The 23,045-nt window shown below is 51.2% G+C and overlaps 1 protein-coding gene across 13 annotated transcripts in view; it reads right to left on the bottom strand.

Moving 5' to 3' along the window:
• Window positions 1-2,046: 2,046 nt before the first annotated feature.
• Window positions 2,047-23,045, bottom strand: part of DYSF (dysferlin) — a 231,302-nt gene continuing 210,303 nt past the window's right edge. For all 13 annotated transcript variants that reach the window (XM_025353665.1, XM_025353669.1, XM_025353667.1 and 10 more), the window contains 9 exons: window positions 21,063-21,202; window positions 19,745-19,833; window positions 19,384-19,479; window positions 18,846-18,987; window positions 14,333-14,432; window positions 9,405-9,583; window positions 7,518-7,627; window positions 6,152-6,299; window positions 2,047-2,356 (listed from right to left, as the gene is read on the bottom strand). In XM_025353665.1, coding sequence (XP_025209450.1) covers window positions 2,318-2,356; window positions 6,152-6,299; window positions 7,518-7,627; window positions 9,405-9,583; window positions 14,333-14,432; window positions 18,846-18,987; window positions 19,384-19,479; window positions 19,745-19,833; window positions 21,063-21,202 — 1,043 coding nt within the window. In that variant the 3' untranslated portion in view covers window positions 2,047-2,317. The remainder of the gene's footprint in view (window positions 2,357-6,151; window positions 6,300-7,517; window positions 7,628-9,404; window positions 9,584-14,332; window positions 14,433-18,845; window positions 18,988-19,383; window positions 19,480-19,744; window positions 19,834-21,062; window positions 21,203-23,045) is intronic.

The raw sequence follows: 23,045 nt of genomic DNA, 5'->3' as shown, positions 1-23,045 counted from the left end.
CAGCCATGCCCTGAACCAGCTGAGTTCTTTGACAGCTCCGTCACTCGGCCTCCACTTCTGCCACTGAGAACACCTTTCCTCTCTTAGCCGCGGGGCCAGTCCAATGCTCCACTCAAATGATATCCCTTCTTGAGAGTCTCCTGCACCTTCCTTTCTCAGGGCAGTGGGCACTCCTTCTTTGATACTCCCAAAAGGGAACAATTTCCCCACCATGCTGGGAGCTATGGAAGGCCAAGAGTCCCATGCAACTCATCCTCAGACCCTGCTCTAGGCCTGCTACATAGAGCATCTCAAGGCACGTTTGCTGGACGTGGTGTCCCCTTGCCATCCATTCCTCATCACCCTCTGAGTTTTTCTTAGTGGCCTATGTGGTCTCAGAGAGCAGCTTCAAGCACAGCCCTATGAATGGAGCCAGCTTTAAACTGAAGCCAACTCTGAGAACACAAACTCTCAATGACCTCATTGAGGAGCTGGATCGGCCTTTACCTGAAGCCAATCATCTGGGTGTTTCATTTCTGTAAAGCCACTGAATTCCCTTTCCTAGCTTGAGTGGGGTTTTCCATTACCTGCAACCCAGAGAATCAAGAATAAAGTGAAGGAACAAAGGAAAAAATAAGCACAACGACCCCTAACGCTCTTTTAATCCAGCTGATAGTTGCATGGTATTCATTCATTTCCTCTTGCCTTTCTGAGCCTGGAAGACAAAACAGAGCTTCTTTCCAAAGCAAACCCCCTCCTCTCCTTCTCCAGAAACTGATTCCATGAATTACCTCATACTCTTTCTTGTGTCTTTGATCTTTCCCTAACCAGTGGCTTCCTCCTTCCTCCCTTCAAATATTCTCAGGTTTCCCCTCTCCTAAAAACTCTCTCGGGGCCTCCTGAAGCGGCGGCCCCACCCCTTCCTTCCTCTCCCTCTAGCCCTCCCTAAAGGCCAGCCTCCTCTCACTGCCTCCCCACAGGAAAGCTTAGCGTGCTCAGTGAAGGCTCAGCACCAGACTGACCTTCCCAGAAAAGCTCTGACCCCAGTCTCTGCTGTGTCCTATGTGCAGTGTGGCCCCTGGCTCTAGGGTTCAGGTGTCAGGGTCTCAGAACTCATAGCCACCTCTAGCCTGAAGCTCTCCTGAAGTAAGAATCACCCTGCTTTCAAGGTGCAGCTCCCTCACTCAGGAAGGCTCCAGACATTAACCCTGTCCCAACCACCTCCAGTCCTGCCAATCAGTGAAGAGCCAAGGGGGACTGGGCCAGGGTGCAGGGTCACAGTGGAAAACAGGGGACACCTCCTGGGTAACAGGAGTGGAGGCTGCCAGCACTGTGCTTACAGAGTTCAGCCCCTCGGGCAAGAGAGGCAGGAGACTCTTGGAAACGTGATGTTTTCAAGCTCTTGGCTTTCTCTCCAAGTATGTTCCTGCTGCTCCTGTAGATTAAGCCCAATTCCTGCAGGAAATGTCAAACCAATGGCTACAACTAAGCTTTAGACCACAAGAAAAAGGTGTCTTTGTCAAGATCAGATTCTGAAAGCAGAGAGAGGAAGTGGAGAGACAGAACCCAAGCAATCCCAGGATTCTATGGGAATAGGCCAAAGCCAGAGGTGCTGTGGCCTCCCTGCCTAGCGGATTCCTGGCCGAACCCTCCCCCCTGGAGTTCCCTTTCTATAAAATGGAACCTCTTCCCCAGCATGGTCAAAGAAACCAGAAGATACGGGTAGCTGCCCTCCTAGGCAGCTTGGGAAAGAGACAGGGGGTGCCCGAGTGAGGAGAAGGCAGGGGGAAAGGGGAAAGTCCTGGATTGGAGAGGAGGCAGAGAAGGCCGGGGCTAAGGCAAGCCAGACACCAAGCCCCAGGCCCACCCCACCCCCAACCAGTCTTGTGAAAGAAGCAGCAGTTCCACAGGGCCCCACCCACTGCTTCTGGGCTGCCTCTCCCTCCAGAAGGCTGGGCCGGAAGTAGCTCCTACACCCAGTCCACCCTCCCCACCCACCCAGGCACATCCCCCTTCACAGTCACACCCTGTTCAGGTACCGTAGAGATACACACACTGACACTGCTGTGTGGTTCAAACTGTTTTATACTGAAATATGTCCAAGCTGATCCAAAAAAGCGTTGGGTCAGGGGAGAAGGAAATGATGGAAGTGGGGTGATCTCAGAGCTCCATGTAAGCAACTCTGGGAGTGTGGGCCGGTCCATCTGTCTGTCTGCCCACCCTGGCAGGACGATCAGGCCTTGGAGGTCTGGAGGAGCTCGCCGAGCTGAGTGGAGGAGGCAGGCCAGTCCCATGCTGGAGGGGACCCCACGCCCGCTCCTACAGGGCAGGAGAGTCCTCAGCTGAAGGGCTTCACCAGCTTCATGGCAGCATAGTTCTGGAGGGAGGGAGGAGACAGGGACACATGGTGATCCCACTGGGGCAGGCACAGCCAGAGCTGCTGTCCCGGATCTGGGGCTCAGAGGACGGGGCTGAGCTGCCAGCAGGCAAGAGGCTGAGAGAGGAGGCTCGTGGCTCTTCAACCACCTGCCCAGGCCTCGCCCTCACCACTTGCCATCCATCCCATGCGGGGCTCAACACTCGGCCCTGCCTAGTGCTCCAGCCCATCAGGCAAACCCATACCCTCCAAAACTCCACCCGCACCCTCCCACCTGGGGGCTAAAGCTGCCCAAATTGCTCTGTCTTCTCCCCCATTAAGCCAGGCCCATTCCCAGGTTCCAGCTGACTGCCCAGAGGACTCTGAGCACCCTGGACCTGGCCTCTTCCGTCAGACAGGTGCTGAAGGCAGGGCCCAGGGTCCTCCCCCACATGGCAGCCCAGGGCTCACAGGTCATCACACCCTTGTCCAGAAAGCAGAGAGAGAGAGAGCTGGGGACGGGCTGTCGTGGATGACCCACGGCACAGCCCAGCACTAGAGGCGGGGCGCCCTTGATTGAGCCCTGCCTGCTGCAGGATTGACAGTATCCTCCCCTCCCCACTTCTCCCCTCCAAAACCATGAAAACACATACAACACAACACAGGGCTCCTAATTGGGACAGTATGTTCCCCAGCGCCGGCCGGGGAAAGCCAACTCTGGAAACAGAGCGGGCCTCCTTCTCCGCCAAACGCCTCCTGCCTCCCCACGCTGGCCCTGCTCCCGGCTGGCTCCGAGGGGGAAGCTGAGAGGAATCAGACAGGCTGCCCCCCGTACCCCTCCCAAGGGAATTTCCAAGAGGGTGGGGGATTAGGCCAACTGCAGGGAGCTGCCCTGTCCTTGAGCCCCTCTCCACTAGGCCCTGGCTTGGGGCGGGCAGCCTCTGTCCCAAGGCCTGAAAGCCAGGTGAGGGTCACCAGGGCCCGGCCCTCATAGTCTGGTACTGGCCAAATGATTGAGTGACTTGGGTGGAGGGAGGCAGGATGTGCTCAGCTTGCAGCAAAGACCTGCGAGCAAAGCCAGTCTGCAGCCTCAGGCCCAGGCCATCCCCTTCATCCCTAGACCCCTCATCTAGGATCTGACACCCCCATACCAGCCCTGGGAGAGGGGAGGCAGGGTCCATATTTTAAAGAGGAAAACTTCCAGAAGAACTCAAAGGAGCGTGGCCCACTGCTGGGCGGCCAGGAGACAGGGAGGAGTTCTGACCAGGCCCCCCACAGTGCCGCTCTGCTCCTGCCCACAGGGATGAAGAAGGACCACAGGCTGGAAGTAACTGGAAATCTTTCCTTCCTCTCCCGGCCAGGCAGCAGGGCCTCCTTCCCCAGGCCCCTGGAGGCCTAGATCTGCGGCCCAGTAACCTCACAGTGCAGGGTGCAGCTGGCAGGGGCTGGGCTTAGGCATGTCACGGGTGGTGGTGATGCCACCCACTTTGGACCTGCCCTTCCCCTCCCTTTGGCTTTTCAGAAGGAGGCGTGGCTTAATGAACAGCACCCAGGGAAGATGACGGTGCTCCCCTAAGCACAGTCCCAGCCACAGAAGGCCAGAGCTGGCCTAGCGCAGCCCCTTCCTCACGTGAGCAGGAGGGATTTGCCAAGGTCACAGGGAGAGTCGGTAATCCTGACTTCAGCGACAGAGCTCTGTCACATCCAACAGGGTTTCTCCAACCATCATGTGCCCAAATGCAGATTCCCCCTCAGCAGGCTGGGGCTGGCTCGGGACTCTGAGTTTCTAGTGAGTTCCCTGGTGCTGCTGCTGCTAGTCCTCAGACCACACAGAGGGCAAGAGTCTGCAACAGCTCTTCTCTTCCTAAACTCCCATGGCCTGAGCCTCCCGAAAGAGCGTTGGACCATCCACAGTATTTTTCCTTACTCTCTGGTTTCAGTGTCTCCCCAGGGAACTGAGCGCTCCCAGTGGCACGAGGCCTCATCCTCTTCTCCCTCATCCCCAAAACACGCCCTTACCTCCCAGACACACACAGGTGCTTAGAGTCTCTGTGGCTAACTGAACACTGGTCAGCTGGGCTCCGAATGGGAGGTGGAGCTTGAGGCAGGCTGGGAAAGGTGCCGCCTGTGCAGGAAACACCAGGCAGAAGTCCTGGCGCCTGACCCCGGATCTCAGGTCACAGCGACAGCTCATGCTACAGGACACCACATGTGCACACACCCTTCCACAGTCCTGTATCTCAGCTTATATTTGTCATCTCATCTTCCTTTGCTTAAAGAGGCCTCCCACATGGTACACACCTCGGGTCCCTGCAACCTAGATCTACCCTGGACCACAGTCAGATTTTGCTGATCAACAAACCTCAGAACCTCAGAAACATTTCGCCATGGCGCCTCGGGCGACCACAGCCAGCTTAGCAGGTCTGGCCTATAGGCAGACCCGTCACCACCCTGGTTCTAGACTCTCCTTAGTCACTATGGCCCAGAGGGTAGCTGATCTGGGCATCCAAAGCAGACGTCTTTTCCCCAGCTCCTCTCGGTTCAGCTGTTAGGAACTGCATGGAAAGATGTGTGGTTTTAACTCTCTTCCTCTCTGAGATGCATTCTGCAGACACAGGCATAGGCCAGCTACAGTGGGAGGGGGGGTCTTGCCCTTTCCTTCTCCTGGAGGACTCACAGAGCAAAGAGCTCACCTAGGGGCAGTTCCCCAAGCAGCCTGTCTGCCATGGGAACAATGCTCTGGGCCAGTGGCCTGGTGCTGACCAGGACCGAGGCCTGAAGCGGGAATCACAGCGAGCCCTGGATTGGGAGTGTGCGCGAAGTAGTGTGCAGCCTACAGCCAGGCCCTTTCCTTCCCTGAGTGTTTGCGTCTTTACCACCAACATAAGGTCCTCAAGGGGTGGATTCCACCATTCTCTCCACTTTTATATAGGGTTGGAGTTTTCATATTAAAAAGGTTTCTTTTAAATTTTAAAGAGCATTAGAAATCAGGTGTCAGCCTGAGAATGCTGCAACCCCTTCAAGGTCTAAAGTATCAGAGACACCGGGGGAGGCTCCCTGGTGATCCGGGTCCCCTGATGAGTTGTGTGGGTTGGGGAAGTATAGGCAGGGACCTTCCTCCCACAAGCAGGGCCCCATAGAGCAGGGGCACGACAGCCACCTCTGGTCATCAACTGGTGATGAGCCACCTGCAAGCTCATCAACTGACTTCTTACCAAGTGAAAGGAAACCCAAATGGGCATCGAGCCGAATAAGGGCTCCTGGGCCAGTCTCCCACTCCCCAACAGCTTTCCTATGCCCACCTGCTGCAGGAGGCAGGACACACTCTATTGAGGGCCTCAGGTAGACCCTGAGATGCTCTCCCAGCCCCAGCTCCTCCCTTCCTCTGGATTTGCAACTGCTGTCAAGACAAAGGGACCTTCTCTGCTTTGCCATCGACATCTCACCTTCCTTTCAGACCCAGTTCCACACCTCCCTTCCAGAAAGGCCCCCGCCCACCACAACCCAAAGGGCCTCATCTTCTCCTAACCCCTTGATTACATATTCTAGGGGCTTGCTGAGGACAGCTTTGTCTCACCAGGAAGGGCAAGTACTCAGTTTCTCTCACTGGACTAAGAGCCTCCAATGGTAGAACTTTGTATACCTACCAGATTAGAGACCACCCAAAGCCGGGCTCTGTATCCTCATCAGATCAGGGGCTCTCCAAGGACAGAGGTTACTTCTCTCCATTAGACTGGGAGAGCTCTTTTAGGACAATGATGAACTCCCCCATTAGACCCAGAGTTCCCCCACCATAGCGCCATCAGGCCTGCTCACCGGGAAGGCGTAGATGAAGATGGCCAGGAACAGCAGCAGGATGAAGAGGATGATGAAGAGGATGATGGCCCACCGGAAACGCCGCCACAGGATGAACTTCATGGTCTTGTATGGGGAGGTGAACCACAGGAAGGAGGTGTCGGGGCGCCTGGAAGCGAGATCCTGGAGGTCAACTGGGCAACCTCTACTAGGGCTGCTTTCTCCAAACTCTGCTCTCAACAGCAGGTCCAACAGCCTGGCCCTCCACAGTCCACCCCCAGCGCCTGCCCAGGCCCTGTCCCTAAACTAGCCCTTTGCGCTTGTATTCCGTCTCCCGCAAGCCCTTGCTACAGTGTCACCCCCACCTGTGCTGCCCTCCTCTTCTGGGTGCTGCCAAGCCCTAAGCATCCTCAGGGGCCCAGTTCTCTGCCACCCTCTCCAGGACACCTTCCTTGGTGCCCTTGCCCATTCCTGACCCAGGACTTAATCACAAACTACAGATTTAGGAGCTGGGCAGTGCCTCAAAGTGCTCCCCAGCCCACTGAGTCCCAGATAAGCCAAGCCACCTGCTCAGATGCACATGGCTGGTCCATGCTCAGGGAAGGATGGTGGGAAGAGAACATAGGAAGCTGGTTCTCTCACAACTAAGAATCTCAAAACCTTTCCCTAGGCCAGCTCCACAACTCAAAGTACGTGGAGGATTCTGTGTCTCCATCATGGCCCCGTTAACTCAGACTGCACGCTGGTGTCTCATGGGGCTCTCTTTTCTTCCTGTGCAGAGCCCAGCATCCTTGGGCAAGGGTGCCTCTCACTGCTCTGCCAGCCCCATGGCACAATCATAGCACATTCCCTAAGAGGCCTGTGATGTAGGGAAGACAGGGATTGGGCTCCCCATTTCACAGATGGGAAAATGAAGGCTGAAAGACCATTTGAAAGTCATACTGGCACCACAGGAGACCCATGGAAGGCAGCTTGGTAGGTAAGGTCAAGACCTTGATTGGGCTCTGGAGCCAATCAGACCAGGTGAGAACATTTCCGCTTCACCACTGTCCTAGCTGGAATGCCCTTATTGAACTTTGCTGAGATTACAACTACCCTGCAGGGAAGGTTCCATAGCACGATGTATACATGCATATGATAGCATGCTTGGCACGCAACCAACAGGTACCCAGTAGCACCTGCGTCTTGAATTCGCTGAGCCCAGTGTTCTCTGGAAAGATGCCCGTCACCTGCCCGCTAACTTACTGTGTGGCCTTGGATGAGTCATGCCTCTCTCTGAGCCGTGTGGGCTTTGTGACTTCTACATGGCCATGCAATGGGATGCCTCCTGGACTGTGCCTGTACCCCCAGACCTGTGGGCATTGGAGCTCAGGGGCTGGGCACTGACCTTGGGTCCTCAAGCTTAGGGTTCATGTTGGGCTCATCCCTGCCCTGGCCAGCGGGCCGCTCCTCATGCTCACTCTCTGTTACAATCTCCAAGGTCATTTCCAGCTTGCCCTGAGGGGACAGAGAGCGCCTGGTTAGGGGCACAAAGGCTCTGCTCAGTGGCCTGGAGAATAACCAGGCCAGGAAAAACATAAGGGCCACTTCATTATTAAAATAAATAAATAAATAAATAAAAATAAAAAAAGATGTAGGGTTTCTGAACATAAACGCAGCACCTGCTCTTCGTAAAACATTTGGAAACCTCAGAAATGTATAAAGAAGGGAGACTCTCACCCTCACGTCCACTACATGGAGACAAGCACTGTTAACATCTGCATGCATCACAGCTGATTTTCTCTGCAGGTGTATGAAATATACATTTCCATAGCTGGCTTCTTTTCACTTAGGAATATTCACTATGTAGTTGTCTAGCCTTTAAAGTTTGGTTTTGAACGACTGCCAAACATTCTATGGGATGGTTGACCATAATTATTTAGTAAACTACTTATTTTGGTTCATTTAGGTTGTTTCCAACTGTTTGATAGGATAAATAATGCTGCAACAAATATCCCAGAACCTAGATTTTTAAATGTTATTGGGTTATTTATTTAGAAGAGATTTTAGAAGTGGGATGACAGAGTCCAAGGGCAGAAATATTGGTAAATCTGTTACTATATGTTATCAAATTGCTTCCTCCACACAATAAAACCATTAGCACTCCCAGCAGAAGTAAAAGCGGGGCCTGTCTTCTCTCTGCATCCTCAGCAGCAATGAGCATTTCTATTTTAAAAATATATATAATTTAACAGACAAAAAAAAAACCCCACATTTTAAAATACAGTAGTCCTCCCTTATCTTTGGGTTTGATTTCTAGGGTTTCAGCTACCTGTGGGCCAGTACAGTAAGATATTTGATACACAGAGAGAAAGACCACATTCACCTAACTTTTATAACAATATATAGTTATAACTGTTCTATTTTATTATTATAGTTGTTACTCTCTTACTGTGCCTCATTTAGAAATTAAACTTTCTCATAGATATGTATAGATGGGAATAAACATAGTACATAATATGGGCTTAGTACTATCTGCAGTTTCAGGCATCCCCTGGGGGTCTTGGAACATACCTCCTGCAGATAAGGGGGGACTACTGTATCCCTTTATTTAATTACTAGAGAGACTAAATCTTTTTAAAAATGTTTTGCAGACATTGGTAATTATTTTGTGAATTATCTATGCATGTCGTTTTCTCCTTTTTCCTTTGGGGCACTAGTGTTTCTTATTGTTACCATTCTTTATATAACAAGTAGATTCAATTTCAAGGACCACTTTCAGGGTTGGCTGGCTGCCTGCAATTTCTAAGTAAACTTCCAGGGATTAACTTCTTCTCCGTGGCTGCTGTGGACTCAGGGGAAGGACGGTTCCCTCTGGCCCTCCAGTCACCCCTCTAAGCAGACCTCTCAGAGAGTAGAGCAAGGATGGTCCCTCAGAGGGTCCTGCTCAAATGGGAGAGGCATGACCCCTGTCCATTCACCCAGGAAGCCCGGATCAGAGGAAACCCGGGACACAGGTCTCTATTAAAGCCAATGAACAGAGTATAAACAGAGTCGTCTTTTGATTTAAATAGGCTTCCCCTGGGATGTGAGCCTCAAAGGAGAAGAAGGCTGGAAATTGGGAGGAAAGAGGGAGAATGCCTTGGAAAATAGAGTAAGGGGGGGACGGGGACAGGAGAGAGGGAGAAAGGAGGAGGAAGAGTAAGCATGTATTTTCTAATGATGTATTTTCTGACAATGTATATGGAAGAAGCTGCCCCCATGCCCTCCACTGGGGCTGGAGAAGCAGACTTACCGCCAGTATCTTCTTCTCACCCTCTTCTGCTACACAAGGCCACCAGCCCTTCACTGTTTTCTGCTCAAAAAGGGACACAAACCATTCTGGGTGGAAAGTGTCATCCAGCTGGTCCAAGGAGCACTTCTCGGCTGTCTTGGCTGGCTTGGGCATGCGGTTGAGATCGAGCTGCAGGGAGCCTGCAACAGAGAGGTGGTTTTTGGCCAAGGGTTGCTCGAACACTGCCAGCCTGTAGCCACCCTTAGGCAGGGCAGCTTCAGGAAAAACTCAGTGACCTCCTCTGTCACCAGCTTCTATCCATGGCCGAGCCACAGGTAAAATCTCACAAACTCTCCATCTCCCCACCCATTGTTTCCCATTCCATCTATACAGCTTCCCATTCACCTACTCACGCATTCATATACATGTTCATCCACTCCTATTTACTCACCCTTAACAAAGCCACCCACCTCTTCAATAACTCATTTATGTACAAATCCATTCATACACCATCTATAAACAGCGATCCATCAATTTTTTAAAATTGTTTTTATCATGGTAAAATATGTATAACAGAACATTTGTTATTTTAACCATGTTAACTGCACAATTCAGTGGCTTTAATTACAGCCACAATGCTGTACAACCATCACTACTATTTCCAAAACCTTTGCATCCCCCAAACAAAAACTCTGCACCCATTAAGAAAGAACTCCCCGTTCCTCCCTCCCCTTCGCCCTCGTAACCTCTAGTCTACTTTCTGTCTCTATGAATTTGTCTATTCTAGATATTTCATATAAGTGGAATCATACAATATTTGTTCTTCTGTGTCTGGCTTATTTTGATTTCCATAATGTTTTCAGGGTTCATCCTTGTTGTATATATCAGTAGTGTTTTTTTTTAAACCGTATTATTTTTTATGGTTGAATAAGATTCCATTCTAGATAGATACAGGTTGAACATCCCTAATCTGAAAATCTGAAATTCAAAATGCTCCAAAGTCTGAAAGTTTCTGATTGCCTACATGATGCTACAAGTGGAAAACTCCACACATACGTACTTAAACTTTGCTTCATGCATAAAATTATTTTAAATATTCCGTAAAATTCCCTTCAGATTATTCTTACAAAGTATATATGAAAAAAATTTTGTATTTAGATTTGGGTCCTATCCCAAAGATATCTTATATGCAATTATTCCGAAATCCAAAAAGCATCAAAAATCTGAAACACTTCTGGTTCCAAGCATTTCAGATAAGAGAAATGTACCACACTTTGTTCATTCATTCATCTGTTGATGGACACTTGAGTTGTTCCCATCTTTTAACTTCATATAGTGAATAATGTTGCAGTGAACGTTAGCACACAAATGTCTGAGTCCCTGCTTTCGATTCTCTGGGGTACACACCTGGAGGAGGATTCTTGGTTCATTAGTAATTCTATGATCAGCTTTTCAGGGAACTGCCAAACAGTTTTCCACAGCAGCTGAATCATTTTACACTCAAACCAACAATGTCCCAGCACACCAGCAATTTCTCCACATCGTCAAAACACTTGTTCTCTTCTGGTTTATTATTATTGTTATTATTATTATTATTATTGCCATCTCAGTAGACATGAAGTGGTACCTCACTGTGGTTCATCCAACAGTCTTTTTCATCTACCACCTAGTTATCCAAGCAGCCATCTTTTTATATTGTTTTATCTAATCATCCCTTTTATCCATTATCTCCCAGGATACCTTCAACTATTGGGTTGAACCATATGAAAATTCTTGTATTTAACTATCTTTGACCCATTTAAACAGCAATTTCATGTCATTTCACCTAATCTAATCATGATCTGATAAAGTCAATGGGATTGAGCACAGGCTGCTGAAGGGATTAAGAAAGATCAATAGAAAAATTATTTTCTGAAGCCAAATTAAAGAAATTCTCAAACACCATGCAAAGGTGATTCAAATTTTTTCAGTGTGGAATGCATAGTTGCTATAAGTGAACATTAAATATAACTTTTTTTCTAGTTTTCTTTCTTTCCACTCATCCATTTATCAATCTGTCCTTCCATACAGCTGTCCATCTACTTTGACCTATCTACATTCCTCTATAGCTACCATTTGTTAAGCACTATATCTGTCCATTAATTAGGTTATTATTCCACCTGTCTGTCCACTTATTCAACTGTATAGTGGCACTCATCTATGTCTCCACCCACCCATATAGCTCTCCATCCCTCCAGTGCAGATGAATGAATGTTTATTTTCTATTTGAAATATGATGCCAATAGATTAAGCAAATATCAGAATATTAAACCACACACACACACACACACACGCACACGCACGCACACACATTATCTCAGCATGACCTACATAAGAAACTGTAAGGAAACACAGGATAACTGGATGGTGACTTTATAGGTGCTTAACCATTACCTTTAAAAATTAAGAAATATTCAAAAGACATAAATTACATAATTAGAAAATAAATTATGAAGGTGGAAAAGAAAAATCTCATGGATATAAAAGCTAGTATTTGTTAATGGTTTTATTTTTTAAAACAAAGGATGAGTCTGTTTAACTTTATTTTGAACATGGTTTACTCAGTCAGTAAAAAAGGCAGGGTTTTTTTGTTTTTCTTTTAAAAACTAATTTTCTAAAGCCTCACTTCATAAAGGAAAGGCTGATGCCATAAATTCATAAAGTCTGTAAGAAAAAAGACTCCATAAACAATTTAAAGCATAAGAAAAATCGGGAGAAATTATTTGCAATGTATTCTTAATACATAAAAGGCTCTGAAAATCAATAATAAAAGATGAACATTGCAAAACCATGAAAAAATTCCACAACATGGATAATAAATACATTTTAAAGTTCTACCTTAAATGCAATTAAAAAATGCAAATAAAAAGGAAATATCTTATTGGCAATTTTTTTTAATGTACAGTGGTAGCAAAAGTTTAGGGAAAATGGCACCCTGTAGAAACAGGGCACAGGTGGGAGTATAAACAAGTAAAATCTTTCTAGAGGGCAACTGAACAAAATGTTTCAAAAACTATTAAAATGTACAAAGACACATCTGCTTCTTAGAGCTAAGCAAAGATATGCACAAAAGATCCAAAGATGTGCATACACCAAGGGTGTCACTCACTTTGGAAAACCTGGAGATGACCTGAATACCCACCAAGAGAGGATTAATTAATGAAAACAGGGCCCATCTCTGCGACAAAACATAGGCAGGCATTAAGTGTGATGATGGAGATATAAATGCAGATCGATACCTACTGACCAGAAAGGATGTTCTTGGAAGATTAGGTTTTCCAGAAAACCAGGATATAAAACAGTCTGTGTAATAGAAATCCATTCATATACATATGAATATATGTGTGTATTGTATATGTATGCATGTAGATGTCTATATATTAATACATATATAAAATACTTATGTTTAAGTCTCAAATAATATATAACATAATAATCCATGCCAAAATGTTAGTGGAAATTATCTCTGGGTGGTGAGATTAAGGTGGGGAGGAGGCATTGCTTATCTGCGTTTTCTAATTCCTCTACAGGAATTATGTACAAAATAATAAATAAAATAATAGAAGTCAAACTTGGTGCCACCCTTTTTAGACCTGATGCTTTTATAACAAAGTTCTCTGTGTGCATGTGGCCAGGCCAGGTGTGCAGGGCGGGGGAACAGTCAGGTGAACTGGCAGCCTTCTCCCCACTGCCGGAAGCCACACCTCAGAATATCCCCTGCAGGGGCCCCAGCGCTCAGCTAAGACCCACTCACCTTCTCCAATCAAGGGCCACCCCAGGAGAGCTCCAGGCCACCCTGCTCCCAAGTGGCACAGCGGATCCAGAAACCATGGATCCTGACTTCCTGGGCTGCCATTTTCACAAGCTCGCTTTATTTTTTAATCAAGGTAAAATGCACGTCACATAAATGCACCACTTTAACCATTTTAAGTGTACAAATCAGTGGCTTTGAGTATATTCACAGAGTTGTGCAACCGTCACCACCATCTAATTCCAGAACCTTTCCATCACCCCGAAAAGAAACCTCTTACTTGTCACAGTCACTCCCCATCCCCGCTTCTCCCAATCCCTAGCAACCACTAACCTATTTTCTGTCTCTATGGATTTGCCTATTATGGACATTTCATATACATGAAGTCACATAATATTTGACCTTTTGTGTCTGGTTTCTTTCACCTGGCATGTTTTCAGGTTCACCCACAGTGTAGTATGTATCAGTATTCCATTGCTTTCATGGCTGAATAATACCCCATTGTATGGACAGACCGCATTTTCCAGAGTTAACCTGTATAGCCATGACGGAGCTATCATGAACTCATTGCTCTCACGGACAAGCATGCTGGCCCCATACAATGTCTTCCTCCTTGTCCCCATATCCTAACCCTACAAGGCCACCATCACCACCTTCCCTTCAACCCAGAATCCCTGCTCCCCAGCCCCGGATTTCAGCACAGCCCTTTCCACCAGAACCCTGTCTGGCAGTAATGGGGATGGAGGCTGTGTTTGTTCATTCAGTCGGTCACACAGGCACAAGGATGAAGAGTGACTTGAGACCCTCACTCACAGGGCTCAGTCTGTGTCGAATGTGAGGCCAGACAGCTGGCGACAGGCAGCACACACTTGCGTCCCTCGCATCCTTACGGATCTGAGTCCCGCCATCCAGCATGGCCGTGTTCAGTGCCACCTCTACTGACAGGTCCACCCTCAGTGGCCACCAATCACTCTGACATTGCTGTGTGTCATACACCTCACTTAACACTGGGACACATGACCCTGAGCTCCCTGAAAGCAGAAAGCAGGACCACTCCTCCTGCTAGGCTTCCCCAAGGGTCCAACAGTGGCATAAACACACAGTGTGGGTGCTGGGGCAGCCCCCAAGTGCAGAATGGGATTCTAGAAATGGTGCTTACCCAGAAAATCATCAAAGGAGAACTTGTCATTGTCCCAGATCTGGAATATCACTCGTGCTGGGATTTTGCTCTCAGTCTTGTCCAGCCTCCAGAAGGCATCCTGACCCAGAGGAGGAACAGAGAAGGATGCAAGGAAGCAAGGTTAGAGAGAGGCAGTGTGCCCTTCCAGCCTGGAGGCTGCCTGGAGGAGACAGAGGAGTAGGACATCCCCAAGGGTCTTGACAGAGTCAGGTCCTGTGGGAAGACTGGGAAAGGCAGATCCCAGAAGGCCCAAAAGGGCCCAAAAAGGCACCATGCAGGCTCAGTTCACATAAGATGGCTCCATTAATCCTCCCAATTCTGTAAGTCAAAGTCGTCACTACCATTTTGCAGATGTTGAAGGAGAGGCTTGGAGAAGTTAAAGGAATGTGCCTGAGGTCTGACCACTAATAATAATATTAATATCATGCTTCCTATGCATTGGCCCTCTACTGCTATGAACTCATTTATCCTTCCAACTACCTATGAAGGAGATACTATCTTCACAGTGGAGGAGACCAAAGCGAGTAATTTGTCCAAGATCACACAGCTTGGAAGTGGCAAGCTGGATCCAAATTCTGGCAGCCAGGTTCCAGAGTCCTGCTCTGTACCGTAAACCCTGCTCTGTACCTGGCATCTCAGGGTCAGGGTGGGGTAACTGAGACTCTGAGGGACCCCACCCCAGCCTGGCTGTCACAGAAGGATCTCCCAGCACGCTGCTGTAAGGAGTTGGCACTGGAATCTAGACCCTAGCTCCTCCCTCTCCACCCCACCCAACTTCACTCCAAGAGCTTGCCCCAGAGCAAAGCCAAAGCCTGAAGTACTGGGAAGTTCTGTCTCCTACTGAAAGGAGAGGAGGGGCCCTTCTCTCCCCACCCCATCTCCCTCAGACCAGCTCGCCTGGAACAAGGTCATCTTGGGCTTCCTCCCACTGAGATTTCATGAAGCAACTGAGCGGTGTGGGACTGCACACGCGGAGGCCGGAGAGCACCCCTCAGTCCAGCCATACTCAACCCCCAGCACTGTCACTAGGGCTTTCCAGCGCAGTCTTGTTCTCTGGTTTCTCACTATAACTCTCCCCTGGGTGAGTGGCAAGGACAGGAAACAGTGTGACCATCCTGCAGACAACGGGTGCCAAGTCCTGAGTGCCGGGTCAGAGCAGGGGCCTGGACCCAACTCTGCAGGGGAAAAGCTCCACTGAATGCCTGGTAAACCCACCCTTGCTGTCCAGCCAGGGCCTGCTGTGTGGCCAGCCCAGCCTCAGAGGTTGACCATGGAAATCCCAGTGAGCACCCGAACCGAAGACCACAATCCCTTCCCCGTGAAGACTGGTCACCGTGCAAAGCACCAGCCACGGCCTGGACTGCTGCCTGGGTTGGGGAAGGGGCTCAGGTCTCCAGCTGGCCCCTCGCCTCCAGCCCTCTGTCTGGTGTCTCCCCCCTTTTCCGGGCCCCAGCCCTTCTGCAGGTGCCTCCCTCCTCTGGCGAGCTTTTATGGCCAGCTCCGCAGGCCCGCCTGCATGGCCCGCCAGCAGCCTCCATTCCTCTGGCCGGCTTGGTTTATGGGCTCGGTAATGAGCCAGAGGTTCAAACGGCCCCTGGTGGGAGCAGCTGGGCTGGGGCTCCAGCCTGGGGAATGAACCCCCCCAGGTCCCAGGCGCTCATTATGCTCCTGGCCTGGGCGCTTTTACTAGCTGTTTATTTGCAGGGTGGGTGCCTGACGCGCAGGCAGGCCCCAGTGGGTGTGCTGGGCTCCAGGTGGGGAGCCGGGCCGGGGCAACCAGTGGTGGTTCAAAGCCGCCGGATGAAAGGAGACCTTGTACTTTACGACAGTCTCGTCTGGTTAATGGGGTCCCTGGAGGGCCTGCCTGCCAGAGGCCCTGAACCCCACGGCAGAGGCCTGACTCTGTGGCAGGCCCAGGGAGCCCAGAGGCTGTGCAGCGCCCCTGCATAAACCCACCTCAGACTCGATCCTTCAGCCCAGCCCAGCTAACTGGTGCCCCACTGTGGCCATGGCTCTGCCTGCCTCCCAGGGTCCCTTCACTCCAAGAGGGACCCTCTGGCTCCGCCTTCAGCCAAGCCAGTTTCTGTCTGCCACTTCTGGTTGACTTCAGAGCCACCTGGCCCCTGTTTCTGTTTCTCAGCCTCCTCTTCTGACCTTTTCTGCCCCTCCTTCCAGCCACCTTCTCCCCAGAGTCTGGCATCATGTAGAACGTCCCTTCCCCTCTGGCCTTTCGTCTCAGCGATCCTCTCCTTCAACTTCCTGACCCCTCTTCCTCCTCTCCATCCCTGCTCCCCCAGGGGCTTCTCATTGTCCTAAGTCTGGCCCAGACCCTCTCGGCCATCAGGCAGTCCCTTCCATATCCTGTCTTCCTCTGGAACTCGCCCACAGGTTGGCCCCACTCTCCCCTTCTTCATTCCTCCTGACCAGGCTGTATGATAAAGAGACAAAACCACATCGTTGCCAGAATGGAGTCACCCCAAATTCTTAATCAGCAACCACAACTGGGTCCCCAGAACTGCCAGGTAACCCTCTCTGTGATGCCAGTCACACTCCTCCCCATCTCTCTGTGTCCCTCCCCCACCCACTCAGCACAGCAGCTCTTTCCAGCTTTTTCCACTGGTCTCAAGTCACCTGCCCCAGTACCAGATCATCTCTCCTCTTACTTCAGAGACAAAAGCAGAAACCTCCATTCCAGCCACTCCTTATCCACATCTCCACCTGTCATGAGGAAGGGGCTGTCCCACCTCCCACTCCTCTCGGTCTCAGTCCCCATCCATGTCCAGCCCTTCTAGGTGAGCCCTGGGGGTGCCACGTGCGGCACAGCCCCCCCTGTCCACTCCCAGGCCTCCTCTCCCTCTGTCCACAGCAGAGCGGGCGGGGGCAGTGCTGTGTCTTGGGGCAGATGCAGCCTTGGCTTTCTGATGGAAGCAGGCTTGTGACAGGCAAGCACACCGAACAGCAGCAAACAAGGCTCAACCTGCAAACGGCCCAGGCTTTCCTTGACCTCACAGAACCCTGTTGCTCAGTTCTGCTTTCTGCCAGTCACTCCACAGCAATGGCTCGGTAAAGAGATCCACTCAACCCTGTTGAATCCGTGTTTTCTTTTGTTTCATGGTTTCGGAAGGCTCCACAGAACATTTTGCTTTCTCTACATGCAGGTGACTCTGCATGTTAGGCTGGGAAGGGCCATGCAGAGGGGGTGTAATGAAGAGAACTAAGAAAATCCAGGCACAGGAACGCATCATATATCCCCTTCCTTTCAAGAGACAAGGAGTCATAGAAGCTTTGAGGCTTAAAGCCTTGGGCCACCTCTGGAAGGAAATTGGGCCAGCAGAACCTAGATGCCAGAGAGGCATTTACCCCCTTGAGTAGGAGAGCACCTCAGGGTGGGACAACGATGGTCAGAAGTTACAGCAGAAGCCCCTCTGCCTCCAGCCAGCATAGCCCTGAAGTCTCCACTGCCCTCAGCGCCCATTCTGTGTTCTGGGGGCTGCTCTCTGAGGGCAGGCCTAGTCCTACCAGGAAGAGGCCGGCTGCCCTCGAGTTCTGCCTAGTTCAGGGGTAAAAAGTTGATGCCCCAGATGAGACCTAAACTAGCAGATGCTGAGACACAGAGACCGAGGTCCCCAAATCCAGCCTCCCCTCTGGCTGATGCAAACCAGGTCTCCCCAGGTGCCTTTGGCCTGCAGTGAGAGGCGGGAGTGGAGAGAGGAGGGTGATGGCTGTGGGCCTGCAAGCACAGAGCCGCTCCAAGTGACTGCCCAGCTTGGACAGTGACCATAGGCACAGATGTGGAAAATGGGGTATGGGAAAGACTTGGCCAAGCAACTCCCAATCCTGTGGACACCATGATCTATAGATCAGGCTGGCCTTCTCGGGAAGCTCCCCCATGGGGTCTGCCCCACTGCCCCTTTGAAGGCCATGCTGGGTGTCCCTACTCTGCCCACTCAGACCCCATGATCCTTCCTGCTGCTTAACTTGCCTGAGGTAGGGAGGGAGGCAGTGACTTTGGGATCTGGATTTAGCTACAAATGATGGATATGGCACTGTGTGGTCATGAGGTGGCCATGGGGTGACGGCAGTGCTGGGGATGGGAAAGATGGTGACAAGGGGTGGATACAGAGATGGTGGAGGCAGTAATGAGAGCAGGGGTAGGACCATGGTAGTGCCATGAACGACGGAACAGTGGTGGTTACATTGGCAGTGAGGAGGCAACAGTCGTGATAACACCAGCAGTGATGGGACAGCAGCCATGGTGACATTGGCTGTGATGGGACAGAGGCCATCACACAATGCTGAGACAGCAGTGGTGGTGACACTGGCAGTGCCGGGACAGTGGAGGTGGTGGCCATGTGGAGATGGCAGTGGTAGCTCCAATGTGGTGGGGCAGCAGTGAGATTGTGACAGAGGCTGGGCAGGGACTTGGTGGCCAGGTCAGGGTAACTTTAGAAGCCCTGGTGCTGACACCACGGGGAATGGGAAGGACACTGACCTTCTTGGCAACGGTACAGACTTGCTCAGCCGGCAGGTAGTCGAAGGGGAAAATGAACCTCCAGTTGAAGTTGCCTTCACCTCCCAGGGAGCGATAATGCACGTCTGTCTTTTGCTTGTGTTCTTCAAAGCCAATCATCCAACTAGACATACACATTTTTAGAGAATGGTTCTCATTAAGATTTCCAACACAGCATATACATTGTCAACTTAGGCAGATAAGGAGTTAAGAAGGTAGATGAGCTTACTGCAAAAGAATTCCCAGGAAATCGGCACGATGTACAAAATGTGCCATCAATTTGAAAACATTCTAACTTCCCAGCCACTAAACTTGTAAGTTCAACCCAAAGTTCAGTGCGGAAAAAGAAATCTGGTTGGAGAACAATTTCCCCAAAGGCAGGGACCACCCCCAGGAGCCCTCCTTGGAAACTTGCTTGTTCTCCCCTTCCCTGAGCCAGAGCCCCTCATGCTGTGTGCAACCCAGAGGGAGCATGGGAGCTGTGGCGAGCTGGACAGGCAAGAGGACGCTGGCTCCCTACCCTTTCACATAAATGTCGCTCATCTTCTCCCCTGTGAGGCTCAGGTCATCCAGGATCACATCTCTTGTATTCCAGATAATACAACGCAGGAAAAACCTGGGGAAAGGTATGACTCCAATCCACCTAGATTTCCTACCAGAGGATGGGAAGGCCTTGGCCAAGAAGCCAAGAAGCAGACTAGTCCAAGAGGACTTGATGCCTGCCTGGCTGGACACTGGCCCAGGCCCAAACGAGAACTGTATTCCATGGCCCGAATAGCCTGAAGCCAGGCAGAAAAGAGCAACCGCCTAGTCCCACCCACAGCAGGCTGCAAGGCCCCCACCCCTCAGCCCAGCTCAGAGCCTGTGGCTGCGCAAGTCACCTTCTGGCTCTCCGTGGGGTGATGTTGAAGGGAGGTCCAGGGCGCCCCAGGGCCTTCGGAAACAGGTCAACCCACATCTGCAGCTTCCCCTGTGGAGACAGGGCCCGTTCTCTCCCCACACTTCTCATTTAGCCAACTGTTACCAAGCACCTGCTCTGGGCCAGACGCTGGGGACACAGAACAGAGAAACCCAGGCCCTTCCAGAGAAAACCTCACTGCCCTAAACGGGACTACAGGGTCAACTGCAGAGGTGACCACTGCCCGACAGGCCTCTGACTTGGGCCTGTGCCTGGGGGTCAAGGGTCAGGACAGGCTTCTCAGAGATGGTGGTGGCTGAGCTGAGTCTTGGCAGCCAGGGGAATGGCATGTGCAGAGTCGTGGCATGTCAGAGAGCACCGTTCAGTTATGGAGGGCTCAGAAGGCTTCCATGGCAGGACACGGCTCTCCCTGCCCACGCCTCATCCTCCTCCCTCTCTGCAAGTGAGGTGTGAATTTGTCTCATCTTAGAGCAGAAGGAGCAGGGATTGAAGTAACTCGATTAAGTCACTTCTGCAGGGTCACAGAACTAGAAGATGAAAGAGCCAAAGTTTCCACACCCGTTGCGCCACTTTGGGGAGGCCGGTAGGCAAACCACCTAGGTGGAGAGAGAGCTCAGTTCCAAACAACAGAGGTATGACCTCTGGCATTCACAAAGGCAACCTCGTGGCTCACTTTGGCCTTTCTCTTTGCCTATAACCTTGTCTCCCCTTCTCCTCTTCCAAAACCCAGCTCTGAGCTCACCTCTTCCGGGAAGCCCTCCCTGTCACCATCCCAAGGCTGCTGTCTCTGTGGTCCTCGCCCTTCAGCGTGGGAGGATTCCCCTCCCACTGAGGACTGTTCTCTGTGGGTGGCTTTGTCATTTGGTCATAGGATGCCAGGGCCACCCTGGCTGCATACCCCACAGCAGCCCAGCACAGGGCCAGGCATCTGAGACTGAGTCACTGACAGAGAGTGGTTGGATGGGGGCATCCTGAAGTCAGGCTGAAACAGAGGCTTCAGGATGACAAGGAGAGGTCAGAGGCCAGGCCTACAGGGGTGAAGGGGGAAGCTCAGACTCGTTTCACAGGCCCTGAGGGATGGAGGCAGCCAGGGGAAGCCAGACCCTAAAGATCCCCTCCAAGGCCAACCACGGCCGCACTTGGACTGTGAAGAAATGGGTCAAGGAGGGGTTGACCAAATCTCAAGGGACCCACTGGCTCCTCTGGGATATCCACGTTGTCCCTGGGGTTGGGGCTATCTGGAGTTCAAGGACTCTGGGGCCCAAGGGTCAAAGTCCTACCTGCTCGATGTCTGGCTGCAGGGGGCTGTAGAGGGGCCGTGACTCCACGTGCTCTGGGACCAGGCCCTGCTGCTGAAGCACGTGCAGAGCCAGACGCTCCTCCACGGGGCCCAGGTGTGGGTTTGGGATCCTGCCAGCCTCTGCCCCAGAGAGAAGACAAAAAAAAGATTGCAGGAGGAGGGGAAGTGAGAGATGATGGGGCTGCCCAGTGAGCAGGCTGAGCAGGGCTGCCTGAGAGTAATAAGAAGCCCCTAACCCCCGCACCCTCACCCCCGGCCCAGATGCACTTGTTCTGGTCCTCATGTCTCACTTTCCATAGGGGAAATCTTGCTGTCCACGAGCTCCAGGCTTAAAATCCAGATTCCCCATTGCCATCATTTCTACCAAGCCTGTTCTATAAAGTTTTTCTTCCTATTTTCCACCATACAAATCCTCCTGTCTCCAAAGCCCACTTCTTCCAGGAAGCCCTCCCTGACTGCTCCCAACTCTAAGCCTCAGCAACCTTCGCCCCTAGATCTGGCATCTTGGTGCTGTTAGTTTTATGCTCTCACTCACGTAAGTTGTTCTATTAGCAGCAGTAGCTAAAATAATAGCAATAACAGCAAACACTTCTAGAGCAGGAACCACGTGCCAGGCACTATTCTTCAAGCTATTAACAAATTTATTCTTCACAAGGATCCTAGAAGCTGAGTGCTGTTATTATCCCCATTTTATAGATGAGAAATTTGAGGCACAGAGAAGCCACACGACTAGCAGCAGGGCAGCTGAGATCACAGGCTCATTTAGGAAAGATGCGTGACGAGGCATGAACACCGCTTCCTGCCCCCACGTGTTTCCCAGGTACATCTCCTCCCTGCTAGGGGATGGGTCAAAAACTGGTGCTACGGGTGGGGAGAAGACATGCGGTATTCCTGACCCTGAGAAGCCTGGCCAAGCATCCAGCAACGTGAACTTAGAGCCCACTATGTCAAAGGCCTTGGCTTGGGGAGCTGATGGTGGGCACACGCATCTATACATGTACCCAGGCGTGCCCATGCACACCCATATGCACACACACACGTGTTCACCCATCAGACCTGCCCTGCCCATTTCAGTAGGGGCCTCAAAGAAAGAGGCCTGCGCCTCAGAAGGCACACAGGGCCAGGAACCTGGCTGTGCTCCTAGCTGGTTGGATGACATTGGACAGGTCGTTCACCACTCTTGGTCTTACCAGCCTCATCTGTAAAAGCAGGCAGATGTTGGACTTCACCATCTCCAGCTTTCTGGCTTTTGTTTCCTATGACTTTATGACCATGAGCCATGGCCCTGTGCTAAAGTTGCTCACAGACTAGTAGAAGGAAATGAGGCTCCTCTGAAAACAGATGCACATTCTATGGGAAAAGGGAATGAAGGGGGGCGGGGCAGGGGCGTGCCTTATGGCCGAGCCTGGCTCAGCCATGACCTGGGAGAGTCAGGAAAACAGAATGAGAAGGAGGAGGGGGTGGGGGATGGGGGCATCAAAGCCATCCTTTCCCTTTTATAACCTTGGCACCAGCTCTGACATCAAACATCTCTGAAGCAACCAGGAGGTGAGGGGCCAGCTGGGCCTGTAAACACCTCTGGGGAGTCTGAGCTGCTCTTGAGTGGGTGATGCAGGCCTGCGGGCATCTCAGACACACGGAGAGCACGTGGCGGGATTCTCAGCCAGCAGTGCTGGGCAGGACCCAGGGCAGGGTGGGGGCACTACCAGGCCTGCCTGCCTTGGGATCCTTTCGCTGCATGGGCTGTGAGTGGGGAGCCTGGAAGGTACCATCAGGGTCAAGCTGCCAGGCTGGTGCAATTCAAGTAGAAAACCGTTTCTGAGAAGTGGACTGTACCCTAGACTCCAACCAGAGTCAGACCAGCCAATGCCAGAAAGACTGAGCCTAACTCTGACCCTGACACTGGCTTCAGACTCACCTCTGAGCTTGCCCTCAGATGGGCCCCAACCGGGCCTTGGACTGC

The sequence above is a fragment of the Theropithecus gelada genome, chromosome 13 (genome assembly GCF_003255815.1).
Source record: "Theropithecus gelada isolate Dixy chromosome 13, Tgel_1.0, whole genome shotgun sequence".
NCBI classification, from domain to species: Eukaryota; Metazoa; Chordata; class Mammalia; order Primates; family Cercopithecidae; genus Theropithecus; species Theropithecus gelada.
This window is presented reverse-complemented; position numbering and strand designations above follow the sequence as displayed.